Source organism: Pristiophorus japonicus, chromosome 32, assembly GCF_044704955.1.
Source record: "Pristiophorus japonicus isolate sPriJap1 chromosome 32, sPriJap1.hap1, whole genome shotgun sequence".
NCBI lineage: Eukaryota > Metazoa > Chordata > Chondrichthyes > Pristiophoridae > Pristiophorus > Pristiophorus japonicus.
The window spans coordinates 689629-712139 of record NC_092008.1 but is presented as its reverse complement, the minus strand read 5'-3'; the positions used below and the strand labels follow the sequence as shown (position 1 = coordinate 712139).

Below are 22511 nucleotides of genomic sequence, written 5' to 3'. Positions count from 1 at the left end.
GGCAGTGAGTGTGTGTGTATATGAGGCAGTGAGTGTGTGTGTGTATGAGGCAGTGAGTGTGTGTATGAGGCAGTGAGTGTGTGTATGAGGCAGTGAGTGTGTATATGAGTCAGTGTGTGTGTATATGAGGCAGTGAGTGTGTGTGTATATGAGGCAGTGTGTGTGTATGAGGCAGTGAGTGTGTGTGTATGAGGCAGTGAGTGTGTGTGTATATGAGGCAGTGAGTGTGTGTGTGTGTATGAGGCAGTGAGTGTGTCTATGAGGCAGTGAGTGTGTGTATGAGGCAGTGAGTATGTATATGAGGCAGTGAGTGTGTGTGTATATGAGGCAGTGAGTGTGTGTGTATATGAGGCAGTGTGTGTGTATGAGGCAGTGAGTGTGTGTGTGTGTATGAGGCAGTGAGTGTGTGTGTATATGAGGCAGTGAGTGTATATGAGGCAGTGAGTGTGTGTGTATATGAGGCAGTGAGTGTGTGTGTATGAGGCAGTGAGTGTGTGTGTATGAGGCAGTGAGTGTGTGTGTATGAGGCAGTGTGTGTGTATGAGGCAGTGAGTGAGTGTGTATATGAGGCAGTGTGTGTGTATGAGGCAGTGAGTGAGTGTGTATATGAGGCAGTGTGTGTGTATGAGGCAGTGAGTGTGTGTGTATATGAGTCAGTTTGTATGTATGAGGCAGTGAGTGTGTGTGTATATGAGGCAGTGTGTGTGTATGAGGCAGTGAGTGTGTGTGTATATGAGGCAGTGAGTGTGTGTGTATATGAGGCAGTGAGTGTGTGTGTATGAGGCAGTGAGTGTGTGTGTATGAGGCAGTGAGTGTGTGTGTATGAGGCAGTGAGTGTGTGTCTATGAGGCAGTGTGTGTGTATGAGGCAGTGAGTGTGTGTGTGTATGACTTGCTCTCTCAATCTGTGCTACTGCAGCTCTCTGTGTCTCTGCCTGTACGCAGTCTCACTGTGACCCTGTGCTGTGCTTTTATGTGTCTGGGTCTGTGTCTGCTATTGTGTGTCCTCATGTCCCGCTCTCTTATGGTTCCCTAATTGTCTACAGATTGTTAAAACCTGATAATGGAGCCATCTTGCCACCACTTCCTGATTAACCCAGTTTTACCTCCTCTTTTCAACCGTGCTGCAATCCTCCACCCTGGGACCTGGGGCCTGGGGCCTTCCCTTGCAGTCCGTGTACCCTGGGACCTCGGGACTTTTATACCCCTGGTTTGTTGCCGTGGGGACTGCAGCCAATTGACTAACGGCAGTCGACTTACCGATGACAAAGTGTGCTCGAGCATTGGGCTCGAGGCCCAGTAAGCCCTAATGTATTACTGCGGCAAGCAAGGTGTCATCTGGCTGAATTAAATCAGGAAGACGAGGGAAGCTGTAATCGATAACGGCAGTTCTCATCGCTCCCGCTGCCAATGGTGTATATTACCCGACAGTGCGGGGCTCCCTCAGTACCGCCCCTCCGACAGTGCGGCACTCCCTCAGTACCGCCCCTCCGACAGTGCGGGGCTCCCTCAGTACTGCCCCTCCGACAGTGCGGCACTCCCTCAGTACTGCCCCTCCGACAGTGCGGCACTCCCTCAGTACTGCCCCTCCGACAGTGCGGGGCTCCCTCAGTACTGCCCCTCCGACAGTACGGGGCTCCCTCAGTACCGCCCCTCCGACAGTGCGGGGCTCCCTCAGTACTGCCCCTCCGACAGTGCGGCGCTCCCTCAGTACCGCCCCTCCGACAGTGCGGGGCTCCCTCAGTACTGCCCCTCCGACAGTGCGGCGCTCCCTCAGTACCGCCCCTCCGACAGTGCGGCGCTCCCTCAGTACCGCCCCTCCGACAGTGCGGTGCTCCCTCAGTACCGCCCCTCCGACAGTGCGGCGCTCCCTCAGTACCGCCCCTCCGACAGTGCGGCGCTCCCTCAGTACCGCCCCTCCGACAGTGCGGCGCTCCCTCAGTACCGCCCCTCCGACAGTGCGGCGCTCCCTCAGTACCGCCCCTCCGACAGTGCGGCGCTCCCTCAGTACCGCCCCTCCGACAGTGCGGGGCTCCCTCAGTGCTGCACTGGGAGTGATAGCCTAGATTTTTGTGCTCAATTCCTTGGAGTGGGACTTGAACTCTTAACCTTCTGATTCAGAGGCGAGTGTGCGTTGCCCTTTAAGAGTTAGCGCCCATTGGGGGCTGGGAGGCGGGGGACGCGCGAGGGGATATTGGTAACGGAGGACCAAACACTGAATTTTGAGGAACTCTTTAACATTACAACACCGATTAGATGTCACAGCCTCTCGTAAACCTCTTTTTCTGAGTCCAAATCTGCAGCTGCCCCGTGTCCTAACTCGAACCGAGTCCCGCTCACCCTTCACCCCCTGTGCTCACTGACCCCGTGTCCTAACTCACACCGAGTCCCGCTCACCCTTCACCCCCTGTGCTCACTGACCCCGTGTCCTAACTCACACCCAGTCCCGCTCACCCATCACCCCCTGTGCTCACTGACCCCGTGTCCTAACTCGCACCGAGTCCCGCTCACCCATCACCCCCTGTGCTCGCTGCCCCCGTGTCCTAACTCGCACCCAGTCCCGCTCACCCATCACCCCCTGTGCTCACTGACCCGTGTTCCAACTCACACCCAGTCCCACTCACCCATCACCCCCTGTGCTCACTGACCCCGTGTCCTAACTCGCACCCAGTCCCACTCACCCCTCACCCCCTGTGCTCACTGACCCGTGTTCTAACTCACACCCAGTCCCACTCACCCATCACCCCCTGTGCTCACTGACCCCGTGTCCTAACTCGCACCCAGTCCCACTCACCCCTCACCCACTGTGCTCACTGACCCCGTGTCCTAACTCACACCCAGTCCCGCTCACCCATCAGCCCCTGTGCTCACTGACCCCGTGTCCTAACTCGCACCCAGTCCCACTCACCCATTACCCCCTGTGCTCACTGACCCCGTGTCCTAACTCGCACCCAGTCCCATTCACCCATCACCCCCTGTGCTCGCTGACCCGTGTCCTAACTCGCACCCAGTCCTGCTCACCCATCACCCGCTGTGCTCGCTGACCCCGTGTCCTAACTCGCACCCAGTCCCGCTCACCCATCACCCCCTGTGCTCACTGACCCCGTGTCCTAACTCGCACCCAGTCCCGCTCACCCATCACCCCCTGTGCTCACTGACCCCGTGTCCTAACTCGCACCCAGTCCCACTCACCCATCACCCCCTGTGCTCACTGACCCCGTGTCCTAACTCGCACCCAGTCCCACTCACCCATCACCCACTGTGCTCACTGACCCCGTGTCCTAACTCACACCCAGTCCCGCTCACCCATCACCCCCTATGCTCCCGGTTAAGCAATGCCTCGATTTTCAAATTCTCATCCTTGTTTACAAATCTCTCCATGGCCCTCGCCCCTCCCCATCTCTGTAACCCCCTCCAGCCCCTACACCCCTCCCTATCTCTGTAACCTCCTCCAGCCCCTACACCCCTCCCTATCTCTGTAACCCCCTCCAGCCCCTACACCACTCCCTATCTCTGTAATCTCCAGCCCCACTACCCCCCGAGATGTCTGCGCCCCTCTAATTCTGCCCTCCTGACCATCCCTGATTATAATCGCTCCACCATCGGTGGCCGTGCCTTCTGTTCCCTGGGCCCCAAGCTCTGGAACTCCCTCCCTAAACCTCTCCGACTCTTCAAGACGCTCCTCAACACCGACCTGTTTCACCAAGTGTTTGGTCACCTGCCCTAAATTCTACTTCTGTGGCTTGGTGTCAAACTTATAAATGTTACAATACTCCTGTGAAGTGCCTTAGTATGTTTCTAAGGCATGTGAATATGCTCACAGTTTGGTGGAGCTGCTGAGTTGCGATTGGCTTAGCCAGCCACGTGATGTTCACAAGACTCAATAAAACCCCAGCCAGTTGGATTTGGGGGGGGATCCACGATGGGGCAGGTGGTTATGAGCCTGTGGATGAATTGGTAATGTCATCATCCTCATGGGCAGTCGCTCGGAATCGAGGAAGACTTGCTTCCACTCCTAAGTGAGTTCTTTGGTGGCTGAACAGTCCAATACGGGAGCCACAGTCCCTGTCACAGGTGGGACAGACAGTGGTTGAGGGAAGGGGAGGGTGGGACTGGTTTGCCGCACGCTCCTTCCGCTGCCTGCGCTTGGTTTCTGCACGCTCTCGGCGACGAGACTCGAGGTGCTCAGCGCCCTCCCGGATGCACTCCCTCCACTCAGGGCGGACTGGTCTTTGGGCCCAGGGACTCCCAGGTGTCGGTGGGGATGTTGCACTTTATCAGGGAGGGCTTTGAGGGTGGTCCCTTGTAACGTTTCCTCTGCCCACCTTTGGCCCGTTTGCCGTGAAGGAGTTCCGAGTAGAGCGCTTGCTTTGGGGAGTCTCGTGTCTGGGGGACATGCGGACAATGTGGCCCTGCCCAGCGGAGCTGGTCGAGTGTGGTCAGTGCTTCGATGCTGGGGATGTTGGCCTGATGTTGGCTGGGGCGACATCACATGACTGGCAAGGCCACTCCCAGCTCCACAACTATTTTAGTTGCACCTGTAAATCAAATTTAAATCAAGTGCGCCCCGATTAAAGAGGGGGCAGCAAAACTGACACATTAAACAAATTAACTTTTAGACGCTAACGGTTCAAATTAAAATTCTGTTCCCGGGGGTGATGGCGCACTCCAGTCCCTCCGGCGCCCACCTCTGGCGGAAGGCCGCGAGCGTACCGGTGGACACCGCGTGCTCCGTCTCCAGGGACACCCTGGCTCGGATGTAACCGCGGAAGAGAGGCAGGCAGTCGGGCTAAACGACCCCCTCGACCGCCCGCTGCCAGGACCGGCTGATGGCCCCCTTGGCCAGGCCCAGGAGCAGTCCTACGAGGAGGCTCTCGGAGCTGCCCGCTCCCCTCCGCACAGGGTGCCCAAAGATCAGGAGCGTGGGACTGAAGTGCAGCCAGAAATTCAGGAGCCCCTTCAAATAATGGAAGAGGGGCTGCAACCTCACACACTGAACATGCACGTGGAACACGGACACCTCCACACTCAACAGCTCTACAAACCTGTGAGCATATTCACAGGGGCATGCGTTACAGTAGTGATGTTACAGCCAAGTCGCTGGAGAAATACCACCAACGCTGTCTCCGCAAGATCCTGCAAATCCCCCGGGAGGACAGACGCACCAACGTTAGCGTCCTCGACCAGGCCCAACATCCCCAGCATCGAAGCACTGACCACACTCGACCAGCTCCGCTGGGCAGGGCCACATTGTCCGCATGTCCCCCCGACACGAGACTCCCCAAAGCCAAGCGCTCTACTCGGAACTCCTTCACGGGCAAGCGAGCCAAAGGTGGGCAGAGGAAACGTTACAAGGGACCACCCTCAAAGCCTCCCTGATAAAGTGCAACATCCCCCACCGACACCTGGGAGTCCCTGGGCCCAAAGACCAGTCCGCCCCTAAGTGGAGGGAGTGCATCCGGGAGGGCGCTGAGCACCTCGAGTCTCGTCGCCGAGAGCGTGCAGAAACCAAGCGCAGGCAGCGGAAGGAGCGTGCGGCAAACCAGTCCCACCCTCCCCTTCCCTCAACCACTGTCTGTCCCACCTGTGACAGGGACTGTGGCTCCCGTATTGGACTGTTCAGTCACCTAAGGACCCATTGTTAGAGTGGAAGCAAGTTCCGAGGGACTGTCTATGATGATGACACGTGTTACAGTAGTTACATTACAACTAAGTTAAAGGCGCTATATAAATGCAAGTTGTTGCACTAACTTATTGGGTGACCCGTATTCCGGCAGAGATCCGTGGCCAGCTCGTGGACCAGCTCAAGTGCCTGGACACACAGGTGGAATACCGTAGCCAGTGCCTGCAGGATCTGTCTGAGTTCTTCCGCAGGAAGGCGGAGGTGGAGCTGGAGTATTCCCGCGGGCTGGAGAAGCTCGCCGAGCGTTACTCCTCCAAGATTCGTAACGTCAAGGACCACCAGGGATTCAGGTGAGCGGAGCGAAGCCCCCCACCGACACCATCCCCATCAAACACTCCCAGGGCAGGTACATGGGGTTAGATACAGAGTAAAGCTCCCTCTACACTGTCCCATCAAACACTCCCAGGGCAGGTACAGGGGGTTAGATACAGAGTAAAGCTCCCTCTACACTGTCCCATCAAACACTCCCAGGGCAGGTACAGGGGGTTAGATACAGAGTAAAGCTCCCTCTACACTGTCCCATCAAACACTCCCAGGGCAGGTACAGGGGGTTAGATACAGAGTAAAGCTCCCTCTACACTGTCCCCATCAAACACTCCCAGGGCAGGTACAGCACGGGGTTAGATACAGAGTAAAGCTCCCTCTACACTGTCCCATCAAACACTCCCAGGGCAGGTACACGGGGTTAGGTACAGAGTAAAGCTCCCTCTACACTGTCCCATCAAACACTCCCAGGGTAGGTACAGGGGGTTAGATACAGAGTAAAGCTCCCTCTACACTGTCCCATCAAACACTCCCAGGGCAGGTACAGGGGTTTACATACAGAGTAAAGCTCCCTTTACACTGTCCCATCAAACACTCCCAGGGCAGGTACAGGGGGTTAGATACAGAGTAAAGCTCCCTCGACACTGTCCCATCAAACACTCCCAGGGCAGGTACAGGGGGTCAGATACAGAGTAAAGCTCTCTCTACACTGTCCCATCAAACACTCCCAGGGCAGGTACAGGGGGTTAGATACAGAGTAAAGCTCCCTCTACACTGTCCCATCAAACACTCCCAGGGCAGGTACAGGGAGTTAGATACAGAGTAAAGCTCCCTCTACATTGTCCCATCAAACACTCCCAGGGCAGGTACAGGGGGTTAGATACAGAGTAAAGCTCCCTCTACACTGTCCCATCAAACACTCCCAGGGCAGGTACAAGGGGTTAGATACAGAGTAAAGCTCCCTCCACACTGTCCCATCAAACACTCACAGGGCAGGTACAGGGGGTTAGATACAGAGTAAAGCTCCCTCTACACTGTCCCATCAAACACTCCCAGGGCAGGTACAGCACGGGGTTAGATACAGAGTAAAGCTCCCTCTACACTGTCCCATCAAACACTCCCAGGTCAGGTACAGCATGGGGTTAGATACAGAGTAAAGCTCCCTCTACACTGTCCCATCAAACACTCCCAGGGCAGGTACAGGGGGTTAGATACAGAGTAAAGCTCCCTCTACACTGTCCCATCAAACACTCCCAGGGCAGGTACAGGGGGTTAGATACAGAGTAAAGCTCCCACTACACTGTCCCCATCAAACACTCCCAGGGCAGGTACAGGGGGTTAGATGCAGAGTAAAGCTCCCTCTACACTGTCCCATCAAACACTCCGAGGGCAGGTACAGGGGGTTAGATACAGAGTAAAGCTCCCTCTACACTGTCCCATCAAACACTCCCAGGGCAGGTACAACACGGGGTTAGATACAGAGTAAAGCTCCCTCTACACTGTCCCATCAAACACTCCCAGGGCAGGTACAGGGGGTTAGATACAGAGTAAAGCTCTCTCTGCACTGTCCCATCAAACACTCCCAGGGCAGGTACTGCACGGGGTTAGATACAGAGTAAAGCTCCCTCTACACTGTCCCATCACACACTCCCAGGGCAGGTACAAGGGATTAGATACAGAGTAAAGCTCCCTCTACACTGTCCATCAAACACTCCCAGGGCAGGTACAGCACGGGGTTAGATACAGAGTAAAGCTCCCTCTACACTGTCCCATCAAACACTCCCAGGGCAGGTACAACACGGGGTTAGATACAGAGTAAAGCTCCCTCTACACTGTCCCATCAAACACTCCCAGGGCAGGTACAGCACGGGGTTAGACACAGAGTAAAGCTCCCTCTACATTGTCCCCATCAAACACTCCCAGGGCAGGTACAGCACGGGGTTAGACACAGAGTAAAGCTCCCTCTACACTGTCCCATCAAACACTCCCAGGGCAGGTACAGGGGGTTAGACACAGAGTAATGCTCCCTCTACACTGTCCCATCAAACACTCCCAGGGCAGGTACAGCACGGGGTTAGATACAGAGTAATGCTCCCTCTACACTGTCCCATCAAACACTCCCAGGGCAGGTACAGCACGGGTTCGATAGGGAACCAGAACACTGGCGTAAATTATATCGATCATCAGTGTATTGACTTTGTTAAAAGCTATGAGTGATGTATGCGAGTCTATGGAGAGCACTTTATTAAATTAAATCTCATTGATTTTCTGTGCAGACTAAGGACTGAGCGCTGACTCTGTAAAACTTTCAGATTAATTTCAGAAATAATATATTGCATGATTCGTATTTCCTCTTTGAAACTACAAGCACTGATACAAATAGTTATTGATTGTTAATCCAGTCCTTTTACTAGCACATTCCTCCCCCTCCTGAGCGCACTGACTCTCACTGGGGTATGTATTCAGCACAAACTGACCCTCACTGGGGTACGGGTCCCACACACACTGACTCTCACTGGGGTACAGTCCCACACACACTGACTCTCACTGGGGTACAGTCCCACACACACTGACTCTCACTGGGGTACGGGTCCCACACACACTGACTCTCACTGGGGTACAGTCCCACACACACTGACTCTCACTGGGGTACAGGTCCCACACACACTGACTCTCACTGGGGTACAGTCCCACACACACTGACACTCACTGGGGTACGGGTCCCACACACACTGACTCTCACTGGGGTACAGTCCCACACACACTGACTCTCACTGGGGTACAGGTCCCACACACACTGACTCTCACTGGGGTACAGTCCCACACACACTGACTCTCACTGGGGTACAGGTCCCACACACACTGACTCTCACTGGGGTACGGGTCCCACACACACTGACTCTCACTGGGGTACAGGTCCCACACACACTGACTCTCACTGGGGTACAGTCCCACACACACTGACTCTCACTGGGGTACAGGTCCCACACACACTGACTCTCACTGGGGTACAGTCCCACACACACTGACTCTCACTGGGGTACAGTCCCACACACACTGACTCTCACTGGGGTACAGTCCCACACACACTGACTCTCACTGGGGTACGGGTCCCACACACACTGACTCTCACTGGGGTACGGTCCCAACACACTGACTATCACTGGGGTACGGGTCCCACACACACTGACTCTCACTGAGGTACAGTCCCACACACACTGACTCTCACTGGGGTACAGTCCCACACACACTGACTCTCACTGGGGTACGGGTCCCACACACACTGACTCTCACTGGGGTACAGTCCCACACACACTGACTCTCACTGGGGTACAGTCCCACACACACTGACTCTCACTGGGGTACGGGTCCCACACACACTGACTCTCACTGGGGTACGGGTCCCACACACACTGACTCTCACTTGGGTACGGGTCCCACACACACTGACTCTCAATGGGGTACGGGTCCCACACACACTGACTCTCACTGGGGTACAGTCCCACACACACTGACTCTCACTGGGGTACGGGTCCCACACACACTGACTCTCACTGGGGTACAGTCCCACACACACTGACTCTCACTGGGGTACAGTCCCACACACACTGACTCTCACTGGGGTACAGTCCCACACACACTGACTCTCACTGGGGTATGGGTCCCACACATACTGACTCTCACTGGGGTACAGTCCCACACACACTGACTCTCACTGGGGTATGGGTCCCACACACACTGACTCTCACTGGGGTACAGTCCCACACACACTGACTCTCACTGGGGTACAGGTCCCACACACACCGACTCTCACTGGGGTACGGGTCCCACACACACTGACACTCAATGGGGTACGGGTCCCACACACACTGACTCTCACTGGGGTACAGTCCCACACACACTGACTCTCACTGGGGTACAGTCCCACACACACTGACTCTCACTGGGGTACAGTCCCACACACACTGACTCTCACTGGGGTACAGTCCCACACACACTGACTCTCACTGGGGTACGGGTCCCACACACACTGACTCTCACTGGGGTACAGTCCCACACACACTGACTCTCACTGGGGTACAGTCCCACACACACTGACTCTCACTGGGGTACAGTCCCACACACACTGACTCTCACTGGGGTACGGTCCCACACACACTGACTCTCACTGGGGTACAGTCCCACACACACTGACTCTCACTGGGGTACAGTCCCACACACACTGACACTCACTGGGGTATGGGTCCCACACACACTGACTCTCACTGGGGTACAGTCCCACACACACTGACACTCACTGGGGTACGGGTCCCACACACACTGACTCTCACTGGGGTACAGTCCCACACACACTGACACTCACTGGGGTACGGGTCCCACACACACTGACTCTCACTGGGGTACAGTCCCACACACACTGACACTCACTGGGGTACAGTCCCACACACACTGACTCTCACTGGGGTACAGTCCCACACACACTGACTCTCACTGGGGTACAGGTCCCACACACACTGACTCTCACTGGGGTACAGTCCCACACACACTGACTCTCACTGGGGTACAGTCCCACACACACTGACTCTCACTGGGGTACAGTCCCACACACACTGACTCTCACTGGGGTACAGTCCCACACACACTGACTCTCACTGGGGTACAGTCCCACACACACTGACTCTCACTGGGGTACAGTCCCACACACACTGACTCTCACTGGGGTACAGGTCCCACACACACTGACTCTCACTGGGGTACAGTCCCACACACACTGACTCTCACTGGGGTACAGTCCCACACACACTGACTCTCACTGGGGTACGGGTCCCAGGGTGTCTTCCCCCACGTTCTTGACGTGACTCCTCTCGCCCAGAGTCGCGGTGGAGATGCCTGCCGTGTTCCCGCGGGATTGATCGGAGTGCCTCTCCCTTGCAGGAAGGACCAGAACCTCCTGTCTCCGGTGAACTGCTGGTACCTGATCCTGAACCAGACCCGGCGTGAGAGCAAGGACCATGGCGCGCTGAGCGAGGTTTACCTCAACAACACCGTCCTCCGGCTCACCCACATCTGCGAGGATGTGGCGCGGATCTCCAAGAAGGTACGGCCGCCGTCGGACGCTGGCGGGCGGGCGCGCTTCCAGCTGCTGCCGCTCCTCGGGGAACCTGGTGGGCTGGCACTGCGCTGTCATACCTCAGGCACGGGATCGCTCCAGCCCCGGCCAAAGATAACGGAGCCTCGGCCTCTGCTGGGGGTTGTAGTGGGTCAGGGCCTAATGGCAGCATGGCCGGCCCAGCGATAGTCGCAATGGGCCATCCTGCCCAGCGATGGTTGTTCCCGCCTAGCAACAGTGCCTGGCAATGGCCCCTCCCACTGGGCGATGACCCCGGCCCGTGACCCCTGTCACCAGCGCATGACCCCTAGCACCGGCCAGTAACTCTTGGCCCGTGACCCCTGTATCTGGCCAATGACAACTGTCACTGTCCTGTGACCCCTGGCCTCAGCCCATGACCCCTCACACTGAGAGATGACCCCCAGCCCGTGACCCCTGGCACCGGCCTATGACCCCTCACAATGGCCTTTGACCCCTCGCACTGGGACATGACCCCTTGGCACCGGCCCGTGACCCCTTGGCACCGGCCCATGACCCCTTGGCACCGGCCACTGACCCCGGGACAGTTCAGCAGGATTGAACCCCTCCAGCTGCCCAGCTACATCCACGTGTGACATTGATCCCCCTCAACCAACCTCCCTCATAAACAGATGACCTCCCACCCCGCCCCCCCCCCCCGCCCCAGCCCAGATGGCACATTTATCGCAGTGGCCGTTTGTGGGAGCTTGCTGTGCGCAAAACTGGGGGCAGCGTTACCCGCATTCCTGCAGGAAGTTCGGCGGCCGCGAAGGCGCTTGGTGGGAGGTGTCCCGAGGTGGCGAAAGGGGGCCGCAGAGCCGCCGGTCAGTCTCTCGTTGACCGAAGCGCACCAGGTAACAGCCGGTGATTCCGTCCACAGAGCAAGGAGCTCGGGGTTCAGATACAGGATGAGCTACTGAAGGTGACCGGCGAGCTACAGACCGTGAGTATCGCTCATCCCGCCTTCGCTCATGGAGCTTGGCGCAAATCGAACACCCACTCGCTGATAGCCCGTTAACCCATGGCCGAAAATTGGGATGCGTTCGGTCGGGGGGGGGGCAGGGCATGGGGGAGGGGGCGGTGTGAGACAGGGTGGCGAGGGCGAGACAGGAGACCGATTTCACAGCCCCGCCCCCGGTACCGTTTATTACGTATGCACATGAGCAATAGGAGCAGGAGTCGGCCATTCGGCCCCTCGAGCCCGCTCCGCCATTCAATAAGATCGCGGCTGATCCGATCTTGGGCTCAGCTCCACTTCCCCGCCCGCCCCTTCACTCCCTTATCGCTCAAAAATCTGTCTATCTCCACCTTAAATATATTCAGTGACCCAGCCCCCACAGCTCTCTGGGGCAGAGAATTCCACAGATTCACCGGAAGAAATTCCTCCTCATCTCCGTCCTAAATGGGCGACCCCCTTATTCTGAGACTATGTGCCCCCCTAGTTCTAGATTCCCCCACGAGGGGGAAACATCCTCTCTGCATCTACCCTGTCCAGCCCCCCTCAGAATCTGATACGTTTCAATAAGATTGCCTCTCATTCTTCTAAACTCCAATGGGTACAGGCCCAACCTGCTCAACTTTCCTCATAAGGCAACCCCCTCATCCCCGGAATCAACCGTGTGAACCTTCTCTGAACTGCCTCCAATGCAAGTATATCCCTCCTTAAATACGGCGACCAGAACTGCACGCAGTACTCCAGGTGTGGCCTCACCAATGCCCTGTACAGTTGTAGCAGGACCTCCCTGCTTTTATACTCCATCCCCCTTGCAATAAAGGCCACAACATTCCATTTGCCTTCCTGATCACTTGCTGTACCTACAGGCTAAACTTCTTGTGGCTTAGAGGGGAGTGCAGTGAAGGTTCTCTGGACTGATTCCTGGGACCAGCCATGATCATATTGAATGGCGGTGCAGGCTCGAAGGGCCGAATGGCCTGCTCCTGCAACCAATTGTCTATGTTTCGATGAGAGGGTTGTTCTCTGAGGAGAGAGTGAGTAGATACTGTCTTGTATTGATATAGCGCCTTTAATGTAGTACAACCCCCCGAGGCACTTCACAGAAGCGTGTTAAGACAAAAGATTTGACACCGAGCCACATAAGGAGAGATGAGGGACAAACGACAGGAGGATTGGGTGGGGACTGGCGGGAGGGGAGAGAGGGGGAGGGAGGAAACGTCGCTGTTGACACGGACACCTAACACTCTGCCCTTGTGGTTTCTGTTTGCGCTGCGATCCCCGCTCACCCGCGACCAGGCCATGAAGACCTATCACTCGTACCACATGGAGAGCGTCGCCGCCGAGACCAAGCTCAAGGAGGTGGAGCGGCTGGAGGAAAAACAGCGGGGGAAATCGGCAGAGCAAGGGGCCGGTCAGTCCAGCGGGGACAACAAGGCCCAGAGACGCAGTTCCCTGCGCAAGATCGAGAAAATGAAGGAGAAGGTACGGCCATGGGGTTAGATACAGAGTAAAGCTCCCTCTACACTGTCCCATCAAACACTCCCAGGGCAGGTACAGGGGGTTAGATACAGAGTAAAGCTCCCTCTACACTGTCCCATCAAACACTCCCAGGGCAGGTACAGGGGGTTAGATACAGAGTAAAGCTCCTCTACACTGTCCCCATCAAACACTCCCAGGGCAGGTACAGGGGGTTAGATACAGAGTAAAGCTCCCTCTACACTGTCCCATCAAACACTCCCAGGGCAGGCACAGGGGGTTAGATACAGAGTAAAGCTCCCTCTACACTGTCCCCATCAAAAACTCCCAGGGCAGGTATAGGGGGTTAGATACAGAGTAAAGCTCCCTCTACACTGTCCCCATCAAACACTCCCAGGGCAGGTACAGGGGGTTAGATACAGAGTAAAGCTCCCTCTACACTGTCCCATCAAACACTCCCAGGGCAGGTACAGGGGGTTAGATACAGAGTAAAGCTCCCCCTACACTGTCCCATCAAACACTCCCAGGGCAGGTACAGCACGGGGTTAGATACAGAGTAAAGCTCCCTCTACACTGCCCCATCAAACACTCCCAGGGCAGGTACAGGGGGTTAGATACAGAGTAAAGCTCCCTCTACACTGTCGCATCAAACACTCCCAGGGCAGGTACAGGGGGTTAGATACAGAGTAAAGCTCCCTCTATACTGTCCCATCAAACACTCCCAGGGCAGGTACAGGGGGTTAGATACAGAGTAAAGCTCCCTCTACACTGTCCCATCAAACACTCCCAGGGCAGGTACAGGGGGTTAGATACAGAGTAAAGCTCCCTCTACACTGTCCCATCAAACACTCCCAGGGCAGGTACAGGGGGTTAGATACAGAGTAAAGCTCCCTCGGGAGGGGGAGTGGGAGGGGGTGGGAGAGCGGGGTACGGTGAGCGACGGAGAGGGTTAGGGCGCGTCCCTGTACCGCGCCCCCGGGGATTCCCACCCTGTGACCCGTGCTGTTTCTCTCCTCCAGCGGCTGGAGCGGTACCTGGAGAACCAGCAGAAGTGCACGAAGGCCCGCAACGACTATCTGCTCAACCTGTCGGTGGCCAATGCGACTGTCAGCACCTACTTCATCCACAACGTCTCGCAGCTCATCGATGTATGTGGCAATCGCTCTGTATCCGCGGGATGGGGAGGGGAAGACAGGAACAGGAGGGGGCCGTTCAGCCCCTCGAGCCTGTTACATTAGGGACAGGAGGAGGCCGTTCAGCCCCTCGAGCCTGTTACATTAGGGACAGGAGGAGGCCGTTCAGCCCCTCGAGCCTGTTACATTAGGAACAGGAGGAGGCCGTTCAGCCCCTCGAGCCTGTTACATTAGGGACAGGAGGAGGCCGTTCAGCCCCTGGAGCCTGTTACATTAGGAACAGGAGGAGGCCGTTCAGCCCCTCGAGCCTGTTACATTAGGGACAGGAGGGGGCCGTTCAGCCCCTCGAGCCTGTTACATTAGGGACAGGAGGAGGCCGTTCAGCCCCTCGAGCCTGTTCCGCCATTGAATGAGATGACGGCTAGTAAATCTCCCCCTAAATTTGTCTGCTCCAAGGAGAACAAGCCCAGCTTCTCCAGTCTCTCCACATATGTGCTGTGGGGTGTGGAAATATCGAGGCCCTGGCAGCCCAAGTCAGCAAACGCTGACAGGAAGTGGTTGGGGAGGATGTGGCTGCTGTCTGACTAATAGCAGGCAGCTCCTGCTTTATGGCTGCCTGCAGAGCAAGCATAAAATTATCTCTACTTGGGCCTGTTAATAATAAACATGCATCTCTCCAGCTCCTTTCACCACCTCCGGACGTCCCAAAGTGCTTCACAGCTGATGAAGGCCATTTTTGAAGTGTGTGCGCTCACTGTTGTAATGTGGGAAACGTCAATTTGTGCACAGCAAGCTCCCACACACAGCGATGTGATAATGACCCAGATCGTCTGTTTTAGTGATGTTGGTCGAGGGATAAATATTGGCCCCAGGACACCGGGGAGAACTCCCCCTGCTCTTCTTCCAATAGTGGCCCCGGGATCTTTTACATCCACCCGAGAGGGCAGACGGGGCCTCGGTTTAATGTCTCATCCGAAATACAGCCCCTCCGACAGTGCGGGGCTCCCTCAGTACCGCCCCTCCGACAGTGCGGCGCTCCCTCAGTACCTCCCCTCCGACAGTGCGGCGCTCCCTCAGTACCGCCCCTCCGACAGTGCGGCGCTCCCTCAGTACCGCCCCTCCGACAGTGCGGCCCTCCCTCAGTACTGCCCCTCCGACAGCGCGGCACTCCCTCAGTACCGTCCCTCCGACAGTGCGGGGCTCCTTCAGTACTGCCCCTTCGACAGTGCGGCACTCCCTCAGTACTGCCCCTCCGACAGTGCAACACTCCCTCAGTACTGCCCCTCCGACAGCGCGGCACTCCCTCAGTACCGCCCCTCCGACAGTGCGGCGCTCCCTCAGTACTGCCCCTCCGACAGCGCGGCACTCCCTCAGTACCGCCCCTCCGACAGTGCGGCACTCCCTCAGTACTGCCCCTCCGACAGCGCGGCACTCCCTCAGTACCGTCCCTCCGACAGTGCGGCGCACCCTCAGTACCGCCCCTCCGACAGTGCGGCACTCCCACAGTACCGTCCCTCCGACAGTGCGGCGCTCCCTCAGTACCGTCCCTCCGACAGTGCGGCGCTCCCTCAGTACCGCCCCTCCGACAATGCGGGGCTCCCTCAGTACTGCCCCTCCGACAGTGCGGCGCTCCTCAGTACTGCCCCTCCGACAGTGCGGTACTCCCTCAGTACTGCTCCTCCGACAGTGCGGCGCTCCCTCAGTACTGCCCCTCCGACAGTGCGGCGCTCCCTCAGTACTGCCCCTCCGACAGTGCGGCGCTCCCTCAGTACCGCGCCTCCGACAGTGCGGCGCTCCCTCAGTACTGCCCCTCCGACAGTGCGGCACTCCCTCAGTACTGCCCCTCCGACAGTGCGGCACTCCCTCAGTACTGCCCCTCCGACAGTGCGGCGCTCCCTCAGTACTGCCCCTCCGACAGTGCGGCACTCCCTCAGTACTGCCCCTCCGACAGTGCGGCACTCCCTCAGTACTGCCCCTCCGACAGTGCGGCACTCCCTCAGTACTGCACTGGAGTTTGAGACTAGATCGTCTGTTTTTTGTTGATGGGGGGCTTCTATTAACATCAGTGCCCCCGGGGTTTGGGAAAGACTTCAACTGGAATGTGTGTCTGTGGTTGTTGGGCTCACGAGGGCTGTACAGGAGCCGACACTGAGACACACACACTGCTCATATAATAACAACTTGTATTTATATAGCGCCTTTAACGTAGTGAACCGTCCCAAGGCGCTTCACAGGAGTGTTATAAGATTTAAAAATTTGACACCAAGCCGCATAACTAGAAATTAGCGCAGGCGACCAAAAGCTGGGTCACTTCGGTCGGTTTTAAGGAGCATCCTGAAGGAGGAGAGAGAGGCGGAGAGGTTGAGGGAGGGAGTTCCAGAGCTTGGGGCCCAGGCAACAGAAGGCACGGCCACCGATGGTGGAGCGATTATAATCAGAGATGGTCAGGAGGGCAGAATTAGAGGAGTGCAGAGATCTCGGGGGTGGCGGGGGGGGGGGGGGTTACAGAGATAGGGAGGGCTGTAGGGGCTGGAGTAGGTTACAGAGATAGGGAGTGGGTGAGGAGGCCACGGAGGGATTTGTAAACAAGGATGAGAATTTTGAAATCAAGGCGTTGTTTAACCAGTAGCCAATGTAGGTGGGTGAGTGGGACTGGGTGTGAGTTAGGACACGGGGCAGTGAGCACAGGGGGTGATGGGTGAGTGGGACTGGGTGTGAGTTAGGACACGGGGTCAGTGAGCACAGGGGGTGATGGGTGAGTGGGACTGGGTGCGAGTTAGGACACGGGGTCAGTGAGCACAGGGGGCGATGGGTGAGTGGGACTGGGTGTGAGTTAGGACACGGGTCAGTGAGCACAGGGGGTGATGGGTGAGTGGGACTGGGTGTGAGTTAGGACACGGGTCAGTGAGCACAGGGGGTGATGGGTGAGTGGGACTGGGTGTGAGTTAGGACACGGGGTCAGTGAGCACAGGGGGTGATGGGTGAGTGGGACTGGGTGTGAGTTAGGACACGGGTCAGTGAGCACAGTGGGTGATGGGTGAGCGGGACTGGGTGTGAGTTAGGACACGGGGCAGTGAGCACAGGGGGTGATGGGTGAGCAGGACTGGGTGTGAGTTAGGACACGGGGCAGTGAGCACAGCGGGTGATGGGTGAGTGGGACTGGGTGCGAGTTAGGACACGGAGTCAGTGAGCACAGGGGGTGATGGGTGAGTGGGACTGGGTGCGAGTTAGGACACGGGGTCAGTGAGCACAGGGGGTGATGGGTGAGCGGGACTGGGTGCGAGTTAGGACACGGGGTCAGTGAGCACAGGGGGTGATGGGTGAGCGGGACTGGGTGTGAGTTAGGACACGGGACAGTGAGCACAGGGGGTGATGGGTGAGTGGGACTGGGTGCGAGTTAGGACACAGGGTCAGTGAGCACAGGGGGTGATGGGTGAGCGGGACTGGGTGTGAGTTAGGACACGGGACAGTGAGCACAGGGGGTGATGGGTGAGTGGGACTCGGTGCGAGTTAGGACACGGGGGCAGCCGAGTTTTGGATCGCCTCTAGTTTATGTCGGGTAGAATGTGGGAGGCCAGCCAGGAGTGCGTTGGAATAGTCAAGTCTGGAGATAACAAAGCAGGGAAGTCCTGCTACAACTACTATTCTTCTTGGGTGGTCCCTCCTAACGAGGATGACTTGCTTCCACACCAAAAAGGGATGAGTTCACGGGTGTTTCAATGAAAGACCTAATATTCCCGGTCCTGAACTGCATCCTGAAGGGTGGAAGGTTCCTGTGGGTGGATTGTTTTAACGTGGGGTGACCGTTGCACACCAGCCACCACACGGGGCTCGACAGAGCGAGGTCTGGGTCCAGGGGCAAGGGTTAACCAGGACGACTGGAGACCAGCTCTGCTGCACGGACCCAGTGCACACAACATATCGCACACAGTGTGTGGGCAGTGCCCCGTGCTGCCCCTGGGCCCCGAACTGTACAGAGTATTGGTGAGACCACACCTGGAGTACTGTGTGCGGGAGTACGTTGGAATAGTCAAGTCCAGAGGTAACAAAGGGCACGGATGAGCCGAGGCCATCATCATCATCATCGACAGTCCCTCGGAACCGAGGAAGACTTGCTTCCACTCTTAGAGTGAGTCCTTAGGTGGCTGAACAGTCCAATACGGGAGCCACAGTCCCTGTCACAGGTGGGACAGACAGTGGTTGAGGGAAGGGGAGGGTGGGACTGGTTTGCCGCACGCTCCTTCCGCTGCCTGCGCTTGGTTTCTGCACGCTCTCGGCGACGAGACTCGAGGTGCACAGCGCCCTCCCGGATGCACTTCCTCCACTGAGGGCGGACTGGTCTCTGGGCCCAGGGACTCCCAGGTGCCGGTGGGGATGTTGCACTTTATCAGGGAGGCTTTGAGGGTGGTCCCTGTAACGTTTCCTCTGCCCACCTGGGGCTCGCTTGCCGTGAAGGAGTTCCCGAGTAGAGCGCTCGCTTTGGGAGTCTCGTGTCTGGGGGACATGCGGACAATGTGGCCCTGCCCAGCGGAGCTGGTCGAGTGTGGTCAGTGCTTCGATGCTGGGGATGTTGGGCTAACGTTGGTGCGTCTGTCCTCCCGGGGGATTTGCAGGATCTTGCGGAGACAGCGTTGGTGGTATTTCTCCAGCGACTTGAGGTGTCTACTGTACACGGTCCGTGTCTCTGAGCCATACAGGAGAGCGGGTATCACTACAGCCCTGTAGACCATGAGCTGGGGGTGAGGTACCTACTGTACACGGTCCATGTCTCTGAGCCATACAGGAGGGCGGGTATTATTACAGCCCTGTGAGTAGTGCAGCGTTGGAATAGTCAAGTCCAGAGGTAACACAGGCACGGATGAGGGCTTCAGCAGCGGATGAGCAGAGGTGGGGGGAGGGGTGGAGGCGGGCGATGTTACGGAGGCGGGAGAAAGGGGCGGGGGGAGCGGGAGACGTTACGGAGGCGGGAGACGTTACGGAGGCGGGGGAAACGGACGGTTTCGGTGCAGTCGCGGACAGGGCACGTTGTGCGGCCGCGCTAACTCCTGCTTCTCTCGTCCCTGGCAGTGCTGGGACCTGGGCTTCCACTCCTCCCTGAGCCGGACACTGCGCACGTACCTGACAGCGGAGGGCCGAGCCGAGAGCTCCCGCCGCGACGGCCTGAACCTCATCGAGGCCGCCATCGACGAACTGGACCCGCAGAGCGACAAGACCAAAATCATGGACATCAACTACAGCGCCTTCTGTCTGCCCAACAAGTTCGAGTTCCTGCCCCACGACCAGGACCAGGTTTGTAAGCCCCTCCCTCTCTCCGGTTCCCGCGCGCTTTAACCCCGGTGTATCGCCACTTCATCCACCGGGCTCACAACTGCATTCCTCATCGTGGATCCCCCGAACCCCAGCTGGCCGGGGTTTTATTGAGTCTTGTGAACATCACGTGACTGGCTAAGCCACTCCCCAACTCAACAGCTCTACAACTATTTTAGTTGAACTTAAGCCCAAAGTAACTTCACCTTCAAACTATATGGTGCCCTAACTGAAGATTCCAAACCTAGTGCCCAATATCCAGTGTCCATTGCCCAACATAAGTTAAAGATAGTATTAGATCAAAGAATGACGCATATAATGGTGCCAAAAAGAGCAGTAAGCCTAAAGATTGGAAGGACACAATAAATGGTAGGACACCGAGAAGTGTAGAGGAACAAAGGGACCTTGGAGAGCATGTCACAGAAACATCAAAAATAGGTGCAGGAGTAGGCCACTTGGCCCTTCGAGCCTGCACCACCATTCAATATGATCATGGCTGATCATGCAACTTCAGTACCCCACTCCTGCCTTCTCTCCATACCCCCTTGATCCCCTTAGTCATAAGGGCCACATCTAACTCCCTTTTGAATATATCCAACAAACTGGCCTCAACAACTTTCTGTGGTAGAGAATTCCACAGGTTCACCACTCTCTGGGTGAAGAAGTTTCTCCTCATCTCGGTCCTAAATGGCTTACCCCTTATCCTTCGACTGTGACCCCTGGTTCTGGACTTCCCCAACATCGGGAACATTCTTCCTGCATCTAACCTGTCCAATCCCGTCAGAATTTTATATGTTTCTATGAGAACCAATGTCCTAGGGGGAGTGTTTGCTAGTGCTGTTTGGGAGGAGTTAAACTAATATGGCAGGGGGATGGGAACCTATGCAGGGAGTCAGAGGGGAATAAAATGGAGACAGAAGCAAAAGATAGAAAGGAGAATAGTAAAAGTGGAGGGCAGAGAAACCCAAGGCAAAAAACAAAAAGGGTCACTTTACAGCAGAATTCTCAAGGGTCAAAGTATGTTAAAAAGACAAGCCTGAAGGCTCTGTGCCTCAATGCGAGGAGTATTCGGAATAAGGTGGACGAATTAACTGCACAGATAGCAGTTAACGGATATGATGTGATTGGCATCACGGAGACATGGCTCCAGGGTGACCAAGGCTGGGAACTCAACATCCAGGGGTATTCAACATTTAGGAAGGATAGACAGAAAGGAAAAGGAGGTGGCGTTGCTGGTTAAAGAGGAAATTAATGCAATTGTAAGGAGGGACATTGGCTTGGATGATGTGGAATCGGTATGGGTGGAGCTACGGAATACCAAAGGGCAGAAAACGCTAGTGGGAGTTGTGTACAGACCAGCAAACAGTAGTAGTGAGATTGGGGACAGCATCAAACAAGAAATAAGGGATGTGTGCAATAAAGTTAGAGCAGTAATCATGGGCGACTTTAATCTACATATTGATTGGGCTAACCAAACTGGTAGCAATGCGGTGGAGGAGGATTTCCTGGCGTGTATTAGGGATGATTTTCTAGACCAATATGTCGAGGAACCAACCAGAGAGCTGGCCATCCTAGACTGGGTGATGTGTAATGAGAAGGGACTAATTAGCAATCTTGTTGTGCGAGGCCCCTTGGGGAAGAGTGACCATAATATGGTAGAATTCTTTATTAAGATGGAGAGTGACACAGGTAATTCGGAAACTAGGGTCCTGAACTTAAGGAAAGGGAACTTTGATGGAATGAGGTGCGAATTGGCTAGATTAGACTGGCAAATGATACTTAAAAGGTTGACGGTGGATAGGCAATGGCAAACATTTAAAGATCATATGGATTAACTTCAACAATTGTACATCCCTGTCTGGAGTAAAAATAAAACGGGGAAGGTGGCTCAACCGTGGCTAACAAGGGAAATTAAGGATAGTGTTAAATCCAAGGAAGAGGCATACAAATTTGCAAAAAAAAGTAGCAAGCCAGAGGACTGGGAGAAATTTAGAATACAGCAGAGGAGGACATAGGGTTTAATTAAGAGGGGGAAAATAGAGTACGAGAGCAAGCTTGCCGGAAACAAAAAATGACTGCAAAAGCTTCAATAGATATGTAAAGAGAAAAAGATTAGTGAAGACAAACTAATCTTATAGAAACATTTAAAATCATGAAAGGGATAGACAAGATAGAGGCAGAGAGGTTGTTTCCACTGGTCGGGGAGACTAGAACTAGGGGGCACAGCCTCAAAATACGGAGGAGCCAATTTAAAACCGAGTTGAGAAATAATTTCTTCTCCCAGAGGGTTGTGAATCTGTGGAATTCTCTGCCCAAGGAAGCAGTTGAGGCTAGCTCATTGAATGTTTTCAAGTCAAAGATAGATAGATTTTTAACCAATAAGGGAATTAAGGGTTACGGGGAGCGGGCGGGTAAGTGGAGCTGAGTCCACGACCAGATCAGCCATGATCTTATTGAGTGGCGGAGCAGGCTCGAGGGGCTAGATGGCCTCCTCCTGTTCCTAATTCTTATGTTCTTATGTTCTAAACGTTGGTCCCTTGCAATCGGATTCAGGTGAATTTATAAT

The 22511-nt window shown here is 55.8% G+C and overlaps 1 protein-coding gene across 1 annotated transcript in view; it reads left to right on the top strand.

Annotated features, from left to right (window-relative positions):
• The window catches only part of LOC139240474 (SLIT-ROBO Rho GTPase-activating protein 3-like), a 50476-nt gene that overhangs the window by 1863 nt on the left and 26102 nt on the right, over positions 1-22511 (top strand). The window contains exons 2-7 of the mRNA XM_070869010.1: positions 5777-5972; positions 10882-11044; positions 11955-12017; positions 13326-13511; positions 14525-14653; positions 19706-19927. Of these exons, the coding sequence (XP_070725111.1) occupies positions 5777-5972; positions 10882-11044; positions 11955-12017; positions 13326-13511; positions 14525-14653; positions 19706-19927 (959 nt within the window). The remainder of the gene's footprint in view (positions 1-5776; positions 5973-10881; positions 11045-11954; positions 12018-13325; positions 13512-14524; positions 14654-19705; positions 19928-22511) is intronic.